The following is a 15674-nucleotide window of genomic DNA, read 5'->3' on the forward strand; positions in this document are numbered from 1 at the left end:
ATTTCTCTAAAGGGTCAGATAGTAAGTATTTTTGGCTTTGCAGGCCATACAGTCTCTCTTGCCACTACTCAGCTCTGCTGTTGGAGTGTGAAAACAGCCAGAGGACATATGCAAGCAAATGGGCCTGGCTGTATTCCAACAAATTTTATTTACAAAACCAGGTGGCAATTGGATTTGATCTGAACCTAATTCTTCCTGATCTAGCATAGTTTAGTTGGAGAGGTGGAATGGGCTAGGTGGTTGATCTCAGGAGGGCCTTTTCTTGGTGTTACATTTCTGAGGTTCTTTGTATTTTAGTGTTCTGGTTTGCTAGCTGCCAGAAAACAATATACAAGAAACAGAAAGGCTCTTAAAAAGGGGAATTTAGTAAGTTGGTAGTTTACAGTTCTGAGGCTGAGAAAATGTCCCAATTAAAACAATTCTATAGAAATGTCCAATCAAATGCATCCAGGAACAGTTACCTTGGTTCAAGAAGGTCAATGAAGTTCAGGATTTCTCTCTCAAGTGAGAAGGCACATGGAGAACACGGTTAGGGCTTCTCTCTCAGCTGGAAGGGCACATGGTGAACATGGCGTCATCTGCTAGCTTTCTCTCCTGGCTTCTTGTTTCATGAAGCTTCCTGGGAGACATTGTCCTTCATCTCCAAGGGTCACTGGCTTGTGGACACTCTGCTCCATGGTGCTGCAGCGTTCTCTGCTCTCTCTCTGAATCTCCCGTTCTCCAAAATGGTTCCTCTTTTATAGGATTCCAGTAAACTAATCAAGACCCACCCAAATGGATGGAGACACATCTCCCCTAATCCATTTTAAGAACCACTCTTGATTGGGAGACATCTCTAGGGAGATGATCTAATTACAGATTCGAACATACAGTATTGAATAGGGATTATTCTGCCATTACGAAATGGGATTTTGATTAAAACATGGCTTTTCTAGGGTCCATATATCCTTTCAAACCAGCACAGTTAGTGTGGACTCATGGATGTTTATTCTTTGGGTTATAATCCAATGCTTTCATTATTTATTTTGCTGCTCAGATTGTCCCAGATTTGCCCAGTGGGAGGAGCTTGTTCAAATTTAACTCCTGTGGAAAGGGTCCACCTTTGAGACCCACTGTGGCCAGCTGAGTTGATATTTATACAAGTAGGGAATTCAGTGACAAGTGAAGATAAATGTGCTTGCTGATTTAACCATTGTTCTTAAACCTTTAGTTACTTGGTTCCTAAATTTTAAAGGTTTTTCTGTGATGGGATTAACCAGGGAAGCCCACTTACCCTGGCAGTCTATTCTCATATTTGTAAACACAATGAGAAGAAAGAGATCTTCCCAAGGATCAAATAAAGTAAAATGGAAGAGGCTTTTAAGGTTTGTTTCTGTTGTACCTAGAGTGTATATTTCCCAGAATCTGTTGGTTCTTGCTTATTTATAGCCTTCACAGGCAAAATTGTGAAATATTTATGTGTGTTCCTTGAACCCACTTTCATTTTCTACTTTAGCTTTTATGTGGGGCAGACATGTTAATACTGGAAATAGAGTCCTTAATAATGGAAAGTAAAAATGAAGTTTAATGCTGCGGGATACCATTAAAAGGGTATTCCCTTCCAGAAGGTATGTAGGTACTATGCAGACATGAAGGTAGTTTAGCTTTGGGCTATATCTAGAATAGGGTGTGCAGAAAGCATACACCTCACAAACAGGTGCGAGGTGGAATTTACTGGAACAGTGGCTCTTTGTTCTATACAAGTCAGATGTGGAGGCTCAGCCACAGCATCCAAAGTGCAGTTGTTCAAATGACTTGTATTTCCGCTTCCTTCTGAACTCAGCATATGTGAGGAAGGTGATGTCTGAAGAATGCTCCAAGCCTCATAGTTGAAGTGCATGATGAGGAATTCAAACTGCCCATCTCAGCCACTTAATCTAACAGAGTTTTACTCAACCCTGGCTGCAGGTTAAAGCTACCTGGGGAGCTTGTGAGAAAAATTGCCCTGGCCCCACCCCCAGATCCTAATCCACTTGATCTGACATGGGACCTGGGAAACGGTTTTGTTTTGTTTTATTTCAGAGCTTCCCAGATGGTTCTAATTTGCATCCACGGTTGAGAACCACTGGACCTAGCAGATACTGTCTTTAACATCTTAATGCAGTTAGATATACTTGTCAGGTTACTTTTGAATCAACACATTCTATGTTATGAAAGAAATGTATGGAGCAATGACTAAAGATAAGCTTGAATTGTGAACTCAGGCAGGTTTCTTCACCTCTCTAAGTCTAGTTTTGTCATCTGCAACTAGGACTAATAATATTACATGCCTCATAGTTTCACAAGGACTAAGTGACACGAAGCATGCAAAATATTTAGTACAATCTCTGGCACACAGTGCAAACTCATTTATTAACTATTATTTAATAAATAACATGCAGCATGTTTGAATAGAGGGGTAGTTTTGGAATCAGTCAAAACTGTGTTTCCATCCTGGCTCTGTAATTTTCCAGTCCTGGAATCTTAAATAATATACTGAATTTCACTGACTCGCAGGGCTCTTAGCTGTAAATGTAGGGATAGGTGGTTGTAATTATTAATGTGGGAAAGTGCTCGAAACATAGCAGGTGCTTAGTAAGCATTTCTGTCATTTTCCCTTTCATTCTGATTTTTTTTTAAACATATCACACCACAGTAGAAAAAAATACCATTTCAAGAGCATCATCATCTTTGGTGTGTGTGGACTATATTGAGAAGATATTTTTGCGAATGGTCTTTGTGGTTATGACTGACTATTGTTATGGGTGCATCCTTTCGAGCCCTGAGGAAATGGTTGTGGGCATGCACTGCAATCAGAGCTTACAGAAAGAGTCCACCCTGCCATTCAGTCTTTATTGTGCCTGATTGGTGACGACCCTATAATTCTGAAGTCTATCAACTGGTTGAAATTCTGTCCTTTTAGTCTTGACCAAGTTTTAGTTGAGATGTAAATTTATCCTGGCACTTAAAAATTATCCACAGTCTTAGAATCCCCTGGATAGCTTTATGGATCATAGTCCTTATGGCCTTACATTATAATTTCTTATCACATGTGACCACCAGTAACTCATGAGACTTTTTGGTTTCCTAAGATGGTAAAGAATTCAAGTGTATTTATTCCATCTTTCCATCTTCATCTTCTACTTGAACACCTTGAATGGGAAAAGGGACAATGGCTGAAGGTTGGACAGGAAGATGTGTCATGAACTGAATCCTCAAGTTATCAAAAAATTTGGTAGCTTTTGTTGGTTTGTGTTTTTAATAGGGCAGGTCATTCTTCTGTGGTAGTAGAGGAAAATCAGATTTTTCTCCTTTCATTTCTCTCATCTATTAGTAACCTAAGTACTTTACCTCAATCAAAGGATATTGTGAAGACCTCTTCTTGAAGAGCTGATGAAAAATGTGCCTTAATTCTATCACGTGGTTAAGCAAGATATTTTCAACAACTCTGGAATGATTTATATGCTTGGTTTAGACCCAGCCTCATGGATTCTTAGAGTTTAAATATAGTGGATGCTCAACTTACAAAAAAAATGAAGGTAATGTATGGTTGCTAACCAATTATCCTTTTGAGTTATACCATTTTTTTTCCCCTGCAAGTCCACTTGTGAGGATTAAAGGGTTGCAGTTTTCTAATATGTATTTAAAATATGAGATTCACTAGAATCATTTAGGGAATCATTTTCCATGGTTCATTAAAATGGAAAGGACAAGAAATAAATTTTAGTTAAAATCTAATTGCATTTGTGTTGCTACTATTCTCTCTATGGTATGTGCTTTTTATGAAAGAATCCTTGCTTCTAGCCTAAGTTATTCTACAAGATTGGAAATAAAGGGGAAAAAAGAGTCATCACTTGTCTGGGCACTATATTCATGTGCTATTATGATGATAGTCATTTGTGAAAGGACACCTTGCCGTTAAGTGGCTAGCCAACGAAAATTATAGAAAGAATTGATAGGAAAATGAGGATTAAGAAAAAGAATTAAAATGCATGAAATGTCCTTTAGATCGAATGTCTTCTGGTAAAGCAGGGATGATATCTTGTTTGTATGTGTGTTTCTAGACGCTCCCACGACGCTTGGTAAGGAACTCAGTAGGTGTCTCATAAATGTGAAATGAATAGAAATAAGTTGCATAAGAGCAGTTATATAGAGCCTTGAAAGGCTGAGAGGAGAGGGAATACCAAGGGATTCAAAGATGGAATGAAAACGTCTGAGTAAGCCTATGGGAAGGGAAGGATGTTGACTTAGGGGTGCATTTTCAGCGATAATGTAGAGGACATTGCAGGTAAACACTGAGAGACCCTGGAGGCGACTTGGAATAGTGGCTCCCCAATTCCCATGAGTTGGTACATGGTGTTCCCCTGATAAACTTAAGTAACAACCCTTTCCCAATTCCTCACACAAATGAGGTAATGCATGGACTATTCTCCCAGTTTCTTTTTACCCGGTCTTTGGTATTTGCTGTTTTTGGTCAATACTGAAAACTAACATCAAATGGTCTTTACAAAAGTTATGTTACTTGTTTTCAGTTTTGTGGATCTGTACTTTATGGCTGTCTGCAAAAAGCACCATAGCTTTCTGGAGCTCAGCTAACAGATTTGAGAACCACTGTCCTAGAGCGTTAAAGAAATAACACTCTCCTGGGAGCAGTTAAGAGAGGACTTCACAGGAGCTTGTGACAACAAATCTAGTTATTGTGTCCTGTAAAAGGTCTTACTAGGTTGCTATTGTTGATTCCCTGTTGGCTAGTAGCTTATCTAACACTCTTATCTATTCAGTATAAAAGAATCCCGTTGCTTTATTTACTCACCTTACAAATTTTTTTAAACAAGCCATCCATCAGGGACGTTTCTGTTAAGTGGAATTGTGTGTGTAACACTAGTGCTAGTGCGGAGACAGCCAGATTTAGGTTGGCAGCAGAAAGAGAAGGCAAGGGGGTTTGCTTTCTTTTGTGAAAGTGTCCCAGTCCAGTATTTTAGAACTTGCTTCTACATAAAAGCTTTCTTTTTATTTAACTAGATCACATGAAGCATTTGCTTTACTGAGCTGATTCAGGCAATTAGGTGAATAATGATGGCCAGTTCTGGTCTGCCATATTTATCTTTAAAACTCTCTGTTTAAGGAAAAAAAATTCCTATGATGATTCCTCTTATTATAAATCTGATGCATGTGCAAGCTTTAAACTGTTCAGCATTTCAATAAGTGAAATATTATATAAGTTCATATGACAGAAGGCCTAATAGGGGTTGATCAGAAGTAAATATAGATGTGGATGTTTTATTTAACTACAAAGAATAAAAAAAACTAATAAAAATGAAAATAACCTGTCTACCTTATAAGAATTTTTTGTGTGTGTAAGTGGCAAATCTTTAGCAGAGTGTACCAATCAGCATTTCTGGATAGAGAGTCAATACATTTATTTCAGTTTAATAAAAGATAAGTAGTTTGGGAGCCATGTGGAGTGGGGGAGAGATGGAATAGGAAATCTTTCTTAGAATAAAAGTTTGGGAGAAGGTTCAGATGCTGAAAAGCGATGACTGGCAGGGGATGTTTTGTAAATTTAGCAAATTATTCTAAGAAGTGGAGGCGTCAGGCTAAAAACTAGGGGATCTCAAAAGACAGCAGATCTTGGAATAGATGTGCAAAGCGCTTTTAAATATAGGTTGGAAGCTTAATAAATGTTAGTTCTCCGTGCATTCTCCCATACTGCAATGGGAAACAACAATGGTTCTCTATTGTACTTGAGCATACGTGGGTGATGGTGTTGTTCGCTGGATTGTTACATAGGAAAAATTAGCTCCTATAATTCAAGTCATTCAGCAAATACTTATTAAGCTGATCTAGATATATAAATATCTATACATAAAAGAATAGAAAAATAAACATCCTCTTGTATGGCTTGTGTACTAAAGCGAAGCAGTATAAACTGCCACCACCACCCTCAAGGAGTGTATAGATTAGCTGGGGCAAACGACAAAGCCAAGCACCTGGGGCTGCCACATCAATGGTAGCAAAAGCACAGAACTCCAAAGCGGGGGGGGGGGGGGGGGGGGGGGGGGGGGGGGGAAGCCCCAGGGGGCTGGTGCAGGGTCAAGGTGCTGCACTCCGGAGGGGAATGCACAGACCTACACTTTGACGTCAGGTGGGACTCAGAAAGCACCAAGGAAAATGAGGGGCTTCGTAATGTGGGGAACAGCGTAAGCCGGGACAGGTGCAGGAGTGGCAGGCATTTCTGACAAAATAGAAGAAACTGTAGGGAGTTAGAAGAACGATGCTAGAAACCTGTTGGAATCAGACTGTAGTGGGCCCAGAAGGCCGGGGATAGAGGTTGTGGTTTGGATTGACTCACGCATAAGCAGTAAGAGAACTACTGTAAACCAAGAGGGTAGGGGTGGTATTTAGGGAAATCTTTTTAGTTGAGGTTTGCGAGCCTCAACGAGAGGGCAGGGAAAAACCCACTGAGAAGCTGAAGCTGCCATCCAGATGTATAACAATAAAGGCCTGAGTTAACGTGATGGGAGTGGAAATGAAGAGGAAAGAAGAGATGGAATCAACATTACATTAAAACGAAGTGAGAAGTACACAAAATATCCTGGTTTATCTACTGAACTTTTGTCTGTGGTACTGTCTAGATTGGGAGCTGTTCAAGTGGAATCTCTTGTCCCTGTGGTATGAATTGAGACCAGAAACTTCGAGTGAGAATAAGGACACTGATCTCATGTGGTCCATGGTGTGAGATTTAAAATCTCATTTTTTTTTTTAGCATGGAAGACTCCTGAGCCTGCCACTAGCTCATACATTTTGTTCTTTTGGTACAAAGATTTCAGTTTGGTTCTAATTTTTCCCTTTCTCTTTCTTTTTTAAAATAGGCTCTATCAAGAAGGATTTCCAACCCATACCTTGAACACGCTCCTTCACAGGTGTGTGCATCTCTTCTCTCCCAATACATTTTCTGTAACAATAATTCATGAATCTTGGTGTAAAATACTTTAATTACAGCTATCCCCTTTGATCTTACTCACATGGAGTATTGATTGCATGGGCTCCTTCCACTGGGGATGATACAACCAAAGGTGTTTGAGATGCTGTGATGACAGCCTTATGGAATGGTGCTGCACTTATTGGTAAGAGAAGATGAGGAAGCTTTTGCTGTGCCCTGTTAAGGAATCAGTCAACAAAGAGTTGCAGGTTTTTTAGCCTCACAGGAGACTGTGAGCTGGGTGAGGGCAGGGACCTCTTCTGCCTTCTTCACCCCTGTGTCCCCAGCATTTAGAACAGGTCCTGACATGCGGTGGCTGCTCATTAAATGCTTTCCAAATGACTGAGTGAATGCACATTGGTGTGATGTCAGGACTAGGCAGGGGCCAGCGGCCTCATCCCTCGTTTTGGAAATACCTTACTGTCACCGGACTTGTTGAAGTTTTTTGTTTGTTTGTTTTTAGTAGTTTTCACATGTTAAATCATTTCCTTCCCTTCTCACTTCCCATCGGATTGTATTTGGGAAGTGAGAGGGAAGTTAAAGAAGTATAAGGGTCAGGTTGAATTTCCCTGTCAAATTATAATCGATTTTGTTTGCTTTGAGAGAAGATATAAAATATTTTGTAGACTCGAAAAGAGTGTACCAAGCAACAAGTAAGAAATGTAAGCATATGCCCTGAACATAGCTTCATTTTCAAGAACCTGTACCTATGAAGCCAGCTCATTTTCACTTAGTTTCTTTTGTTTTTGAACCAGCCTTGACTGGGAATGGTGGTATCAATTATAGAGAAGGAGGTAGTAGATGAAGTAGCACCTAAACTTTTTTAGATCTAGGCAAGACCCTCCTTCCCGCTCCAAGAATCAAACCCATATGGGGGAAGTAGAAGATGAGGGGAAAAAAAGTTAAATGAAAAATTTATCTGATAGTTGGAATCACAGAGTAGATGAAACCAGATGCTTGGACTTAACTATGAACTCTGCAGTTGAGTAAAGCTTAAAAGCAAAGCTGACAGCAGCTTGTTAGCAAGTTGTGTCATAGTTCATGATGTTTACTAGATAAAAAAAAAAAGATTATTTTCCCATCTTCCAAGACCTTTATATGAACACATTATCAAGATGCCAGGTTTAATATATCATCTAAATATTCTCAATCTGCTGTATTGATCAATAAGTGTATTAAAAAGTAATGGACATTTTGCACTGAATACTATGTAAAGGATTATTTATCTTTATAGCTAAAATAAATGGCTTAGCAATTTGGAAAATAGTTATTGTAGCTTAATAGCATAAGTAGACCAATTATGCTAAGATGAAATAAAATAGGTAGATGTCAGTCTGAAGAAACATGGGCTAGAGTATGTTTTAAGCTAGGAATTTGGTCATGATGTCTTGCGTCTATGCTATTGGTAGCTCACAAATTGTCACGTCAGTGTTCTAAATTTACAGTGAGTGTTTGTCTTTTCTGTTTAGATTTATGGCGAGAGCTCTTCCTGTGCAGGAAGAGCATTGCGGAATGTCATTGTCGTTCAGGCAGCTGACCTGATAAAGGACAGAGTGAACCTCAAGGGATTTTACAGGTAACACGGTTTTCAAACGCCTTGTCAAAATTCTCTTGGAGAATTTAAAAAAAAAGAAAGAAAAAGAAAGCAAACCTTGTGTTAAAATTGTAAACTTGACCAAAGAGAGATGGAGGCTAGCAGTGGTGGGGTGGGGTTGTTTGTTTTAAGTGCATGGTGACTTTTCTTTTTGCTTAACTGAGCTGTGCGCTTTGTTTACAGTTGGATTCCTGGGTTTTGAAGTTCGAGTGTGGGATGCATGGGCACAAGCATGGGTGGCTTCCTGAGAGAGGCTGTGCTCTGTGTGCCCTGCGGTGTGATAGTTTTATGGCACATGTGCTGCACAGGGGCTTCAATAAATAGGGGTCCCCCCCTTTATAGACCTTCTCAAGACTCGCTGTGAGTGCTCCTGCAAGGTCGGTAGGCAGAGAGCCCTTTTGCTCCAACTCTCCAGATGAGAGGGCGCTTCTTCCTTGGGTGCAGTAAGAGGGGCTGGGGATCAGGTTGGAGTTGGGGGTGGCAGTTCCCTGCCCCGGTTAGTGAGTGAAGGCAGAGACGTTCAAGTAAATGGGCGGCTATGTGGCTGGTATTACTGTACAGTTGGTACAAGAGAGTAGTTACTTAGAAAGTTTGGAGCAATGTTTTCATTCCATGGAGTAGAAATGGGGAGAGAAAGCAAAAGTGAATCATGGGAGCCAGTATCAATTATTGGCTTTTTTTTTTTTTCTCTTGGCGTGGACAGGCTCTGGGAATCACACCTGGGTCTCCAGCATGGCAGCGAGAATTCTGCCACTGAGCCACCATTGCACCACCCAGATAATTGGCTTTTTAAGTAGAGACATTACTAAAAGACATCAAGCCACACCAAACAATATCAAAAGAAAACTACAATAGTAAAACTAAAAGAAAAATAATAAACAACAAAAGTGCCATTCTTTTTTTTTTCTCATGGGCAGCCACCGGGAATCGAACCCAGGCCACAGGCATGGCGGGTGAGAACTCTGCCACCTAGCCACTGTGGCCCGCCCCCATTCTTTTTGTTTTTTTTCTATTTTTTCTTAAAGAAATGGCTTTGTAATATCATAAAGAGTAGGAAGAGTACTGAGAATGAGACACCAAAAAGAGAAAGTGTTTCCAGAATAAAGGATGTTTCTTTTAGCTAAATAAATTTAGCTTTAAATTAAACTTACTACAGTATTCCTGGTTTTTGTTTGTTTGTTTGTTTTCCATTTGCCACAGATAGGGAAGAAATTTCATCATTATCTGGCTTTAGTGGATAGTGGTTCCCAATCTATTTGAGTAAGAAGGCAACCTTTTTATTGAGGTGTAATTTATATGCAGTAAAATGTACAAATCTTAAATGTACACCTTGATGAATTTTTAATCACTACATACCTGTGTAACCATTGTCTGCAATTAAAATAAAGAAAATTTCACACCCAAGAAAGTTCCTTTATACCCCTTTCTAGGCAATAACCCACCCCCCTACCAACTTTTCTTAAACATGAAAAACTCAGTAGAACGGTATTCTAACAAGCCATTTGAGCAAATACACAGTGGGGAGAAAGACTACAACAAATTAACATTTAAAAAATCTTTTGTAAGCACAATTAGCATTTACTTAGGCTTTAAAAATAATGACTAGGCTAGACATTATCTATTCAGTTTACAAACAATGCTTTTCCTATATATACTTGTGAACCTCTTTAAAAAGGCCCAAGATCCCTCACCCTGTCCAGAAGCAGGGATTCAGGACCCAAGGGCTGAGAGCCCCTAGTGTAGGGTCAAGGGCAAGTAGATAGGACTGGGGGGATAGGGGCGCTGGCTGCAGGCTGAACTGCTTCACCAAGAGCCTTGCCGTGTCTTAGATGATGGCACCAACTTTAGACATGGTATCTGGTTTTTCTTTTCTTTTTTAAAACTGGAATCGTACATATAAGTTTTTGGTTTAAGTTGTGAGCAAGTTCGTAAGAATTCATTTTAGCTTTCACATAAGACTGTGTGTAAGATCTATTAATCTCAGTTTTGTTTCTTTATTGTGGTCTCTGTGGAAATAGATTGAAGAAGGAATTGGAGAATGTACGTTAGTCAAGTTGATGGGAAAAAGAGCCGTCCACCCAAGTTGTAACACATTTAGGGTTTAGTAGGAGTAGAAATGGGGAGAGAACATGTGATTGGTTATTTCACGTTCCTCATGGTCTGGGCAGAACCTTCCCCTTTTATAGTCTAAGGACTGATGGATGCTGCGAATTTAAAGACAAAGGCTAACACAGTAGCCTAAAATGGATCATTTTCATTTGCCTGGTAGTAAATTGAGCTACAGCGAAAATTCACTTTGACAGCTTTGACATGTTTTCTGTTTGTTTTGAACTATAGGAAACCAGACCGGTTTCTGAGACATTTCCTTTGCACAAATATGTCAGTGAGCACCATCACCCCATTTGTATCTGAGATCAGGGGCCTGCCGGCAGTGCCATGAATTAATCGCTAAAAATGCAACCTGGGATGGAAGGAGGCCATGAAAGCCAAAGTCTGAACTTGAGATTCATGTTCAAAGTCATGTTCTGCTACAGCAGTCACATCGGCCCTGTAGCTAGTCACCTCCGTATCGGTGTTCCTTCCTAGTTTGTAGCTCTGGTTGGATCTACATGTACTCAGATTCTGGATGCAGGACAAGACTAAAAAAAGTACACGGGGATGAGGTCTGCTGTTCGCGTTCAGATTGCTCTCCCTTCCAATGGCTCTGCTTTTTCCTCGCTGCTCTCCCCGGAGTCCTGTGGATTTGGGTATTTCCACCCGGTGGTTGCAGACCTGGTCAGCCCGTCACAGGACTGGGAGTGAAAGGCAGGGGCGCTTCCCCTCATGTTGTTTGCTTTGATGATATTAGCAACTGTGTTTATCCTCACCCCAACGTTGTTTTCCCTGGGCCAGATGGATCACTAAAAACAGTTTGAAACAACTGATAAAATGGGGTGGGGAGAGGAAGGGACCATGTGCACCAGAAACAGCAGCTTGCCCTAAGCGTGGGGCCCAGTTCTTAATTAACCTCGTTATGGCAGTTCTGTGTTCTAGCATGTTGACTCAGAGCCCTGCATCCCAAAACAGACTGAGCCATTCCCAGTGAAAGGCAGACTAGGGGTGCTGGTTTGCACCTTGTGACACAAAGTGTGGGATTAGTGTCACCGGATACCTAGCAGTGAGGAGCGTCAGCCCCCACTAGCCCTGCTGCATCAGAATCTGCACCTTAACGAGCCCCCACCTGACTCCTGAGCACAGTTTTGCGACGCCTGGGTCTGGGAAACTTCTCCATCACCTGTGAACAAACAAGCCACTGCATGCATCTAGCTACCTTTTGCAATTTGGCGGCTCAGTTGTTTAGTAAATGTTGTTTCCTCAGCATCTCACACTATGGCAGACACTCAGAGCAGCACAATGACCTGTCTTGTTTTGAGAATATGGATTGAGATAAAGTATTTCATTCATAGGATAAAAGCTTCTTATAAGCCCCCAAATATTGGCTAATTGCTAGAAGTGTTGAGAAATTAATTAGTTAGTTAACACTTTGAGCCTATAACATGAAAGGCGTCCTATAGAATTAGAAATTAATATTGACTTCTTTGGTCCAATTGTGACTGGTTTTCACATTTTGTTTCAAGAAACATCCATTTATTTGACTGTTGATCTTTCTAATGTCTTAATGCTGACCTGTAATGGAACTTGATGGCTTAATTGTCTCAGAGTATCTTTCATAGTGGCACTTTACCAAACAAAAGTGATGCTTTACCAAAAGCTAAAATATTTGATCAAATACTTCAGCAGAAAAGTTGGGTACCTTGTTTTTTTCTTCACCCAAGAAAGTGTAGTATGTCATGTAATTTCTTCATATCATTGGTTTCGGTGCAATTCTGAGGTATTTGTGGCATTTGCGCTAGCTAATCACCAGAAATAGCAAAACGGGCAATATTTTCCCATTTTAGAAATATAAATAATGTTGTCTTGGATACCAAATATAGAATAAGATAGCCAATTATGTGACATCACTTTTTAAAGCATTTTGATGGCATTTTCTTATAAGGTAAAGTGGAGTTCATTAATTTGTGCAAATGAAAAAATGTGTTTCAGAAAGTTTTATTTTCGTTTTCATCCGAGGCTGATAAAGATGGAAAAGTAGACATGAGAATACTGCTCATAATATCCAGATTGGGGCATTGTTTAAATACAGTTGCATATTTTAAGACAGATTAGAGATAAATTTTTGTGTGCGGTTATAGAATCCATCACACATGTTGAGATTTGTGGGTTTATTATCAAGGCTTCTTAACTTGATTGGTTAGATTATATTTAAAAGATTAACACTCAAGTTTATTGGTGTTCTTTGAGACAAATTTTAGTATGTAATGTCTATTTAGAGAGTAGAAAACAAGATTCTGCATTACTGACTGCAGTCTCAACTTCATCTAACTTTCTTGGAATTATTTTATTCTTAAAGGGACTAGATTAAAGCATGTCAGTGGTTGAACCAACTTGAGGTACATGTCATACCCAAACAATAGCATTATCGTCATAATAATTTATCCCTTCGGTTATTCAAGCAACTACTTTTTGAGAACTTACTGTGTATGTATCGTGGACTGTTCTAATTGTTGAAGGTTTAATATGAGTTCTGTAGAGTCCCTGTTCCCATGTAAATTATTTTCTAGTGAGTGAAGTCGATTTTATTCATTTGGAAAAATGTATAATTGCTAAATATTAAGTGCTTTGAAAGAAAAGTATATCTAAATTTCCCTAAGGAAGTGTATTTGAGCTAAAATATGAAGAATGAATAGAAAATATGTGTGATTTACTCTTGGGTTTATTCTTTAAAAAAGCAAACACATGAAAAGAATGTTATTAAATAATGACATTTTTGCGAATTAGCGTCAACATTGTTTTACATGTAGTGACTGGCTTGGCTTTTGTCCAGGAGAAGCTGCGTTGGATCAGAGCTGGTGGACTGGCTTCTAGAACACTGTCCTTTTGTCGAATGCAGATCTATGGCTGTAGGGGTCTGGCAGCTCCTACTAGATATGGGAATTATGTCTTCAGGTCAGTACTGTATGTTTTGAAGGCATAGCATGATTATTTCATTAAGCTATCAGACCAAACTGTACATGTTTTCCAGAGGATGTTACAAGGTTGGTGGAAATTGTTTTTGAAAGCAAATACTTGCATTCTCCCCTATTTTATAAGTAAAAATGATGAGTCATTTTTTGATTTGGTTATTTCTCCCAACCTTTTGTAAAAATAACTGGGTACTTGCTGATTCATAGACTGCTGATACCTGTAAAAATCTTTTCTTTACTCCCTCCATTCTCCACTCAAAATGCTGCTCACGGACATTTTCCTTTTATCAGTGACATCTTTAGTTGCTCTAAATGTGTTATTTCTCTTGCTCTACCTAGAGTAATCCTCAGAAATTGATTGTGTGTGTGCAATGCATATGCCATTTTAATCAGGCTTAGTAATCATGGATAATCAGAGATGTAACCTATGAAAATGAGCTGTTTAAACAGAATAGAAAATAGATAGAACTAAAATAGGAGAATATCTTTTTTTCTTAAGTGAGCCTAGAGAATTGAAGGACTAAAAATCAGGCTATCTGGGTTCCTTATTGAGCTCTATCCCTAAGTTGTTAGTTGGTCATGGGGTGGGGGGGAATTTTTTATTTCTATAGATAAGAAATATTGAGTGCCAGAGAACATAGTGAGGTTTTGGCAGGCACACCCCAGTGCCATTGGGAATAAATAGTAAGGTGGGGATGTGAATGTAATCTTCTAAGAGTTGATAATACCTAGCACCTAATACTCTAATTTAACAAATCGTTAACAACCTTGGAGGAGTGGAAATGCTCTCTACTCACTTGCTAGTTCAGGATTGTGGTTACCATAAACATTTTGCGTTAATGTTTTGTGGAAAAGACTCCAGATCTTGATCCCTTTAAAACAGGGTTTCTCAAACTTGGACTATTGACATTTTGTGCTGGGTGATTCTTTGTTGTGGGGAGTTGTCCTCTGTATTGTAGGAACTTTAGTAGCATCCCTGACTGTATTAATCACAGTACCCTAGAGAAACAGAACCAACAGGAGAGATCTGTAAATATGAGATTTATAAAGGTGTCTCACGCAACCATGGGAATGGAAGAGTTCAGAATCCATAGGGCAGGCTGTGAAGCTGGCAGCTCTGATGAAGGGTCTGGACGAACTCCAGAGGAGAGGCTCACTGGCTGAAGAAGCAGTAAAAGAGTCTCTCTTCTTCATTAAAAGCCTTCAACTATTAAATTATCTCATTGTAGGAGACAAGCCTTAGTTGACTGCAGACTTAATCAGCCACAGATGCAATCAGCTGACTGATGATTTAATACACCAGTCTTGCTGTTTATCAACCAGCCATGAAATATCCTTGCTGCAATGGTCAGGCTAGTGCTTGCCTGACCAGACAATTGGGCATCATCACTTGGCCAAGTTGACACCAGAGCCTAACCATCACAATCCACCACTTTTCAACTTGGCAGCCATACATATCACCTTGGAACATGCTTAATTTCCAAATACAACACAATAACAGACATGTTTCTCTTAACAATACTCAACTGCCCTACATACAAGCAGAAATGCACTACATCTCTCCAGAATAAGGGCAAGTCCTTAGGTAACATTCACTCTTAAACTTTATATCCTATCACTTAAATACTATAACACGAACAATACGATATTGTTATATGACATATAAGAGGAAAGTAAGATATTTGCTTATGTACAAATGCAAACATACTCATAATAAAACAGGGAGGAAATAAAAATCAGTCCTCATTACTGTAACTTGTCACGTGGTCATATTTCATATTTATCACTACCTTCTACTACTCATCCCATGTTCCCTTTACCCTCAGCAAGTACCTCAGCTGGCCATGGTTCTTTGCCAGGTGACCTTCATTCCTGAAGTTTCTGGGCCATTGGTAGTCTTGCCAGATAGGGTTGTTGCAGTTTTCCATTGACTTTAATCACAGGGCATGGTAGTACTAAGAGGTGCCCTAGGGGATGTCCTGTATTTCATGAAAAGTCTTCTTTACCTCCCTTGTGG

The 15674-nt window shown here is 39.6% G+C and overlaps 1 protein-coding gene across 2 annotated transcripts in view; it reads left to right on the plus strand.

Annotated features, from left to right (window-relative positions):
• Window positions 1–15674, plus strand: part of RAPGEF5 (Rap guanine nucleotide exchange factor 5) — a 221612-nt gene that overhangs the window by 27607 nt on the left and 178331 nt on the right. The window contains exons 2-4 of one of the 2 annotated variants that reach the window (XM_077122137.1): window positions 6891–6941; window positions 8470–8576; window positions 13519–13640. In XM_077122137.1, the coding sequence (XP_076978252.1) occupies window positions 6891–6941; window positions 8470–8576; window positions 13519–13640 (280 nt within the window). Of the gene's footprint in view, window positions 1–6890; window positions 6942–8469; window positions 8577–13518; window positions 13641–15674 lie in introns of those variants that run through there. The other variant, XM_077122145.1, reaches the window with a different exon arrangement.

Source organism: Tamandua tetradactyla, chromosome 1, assembly GCF_023851605.1.
Source record: "Tamandua tetradactyla isolate mTamTet1 chromosome 1, mTamTet1.pri, whole genome shotgun sequence".
Classification (NCBI taxonomy): Eukaryota; Metazoa; Chordata; class Mammalia; order Pilosa; family Myrmecophagidae; genus Tamandua; species Tamandua tetradactyla.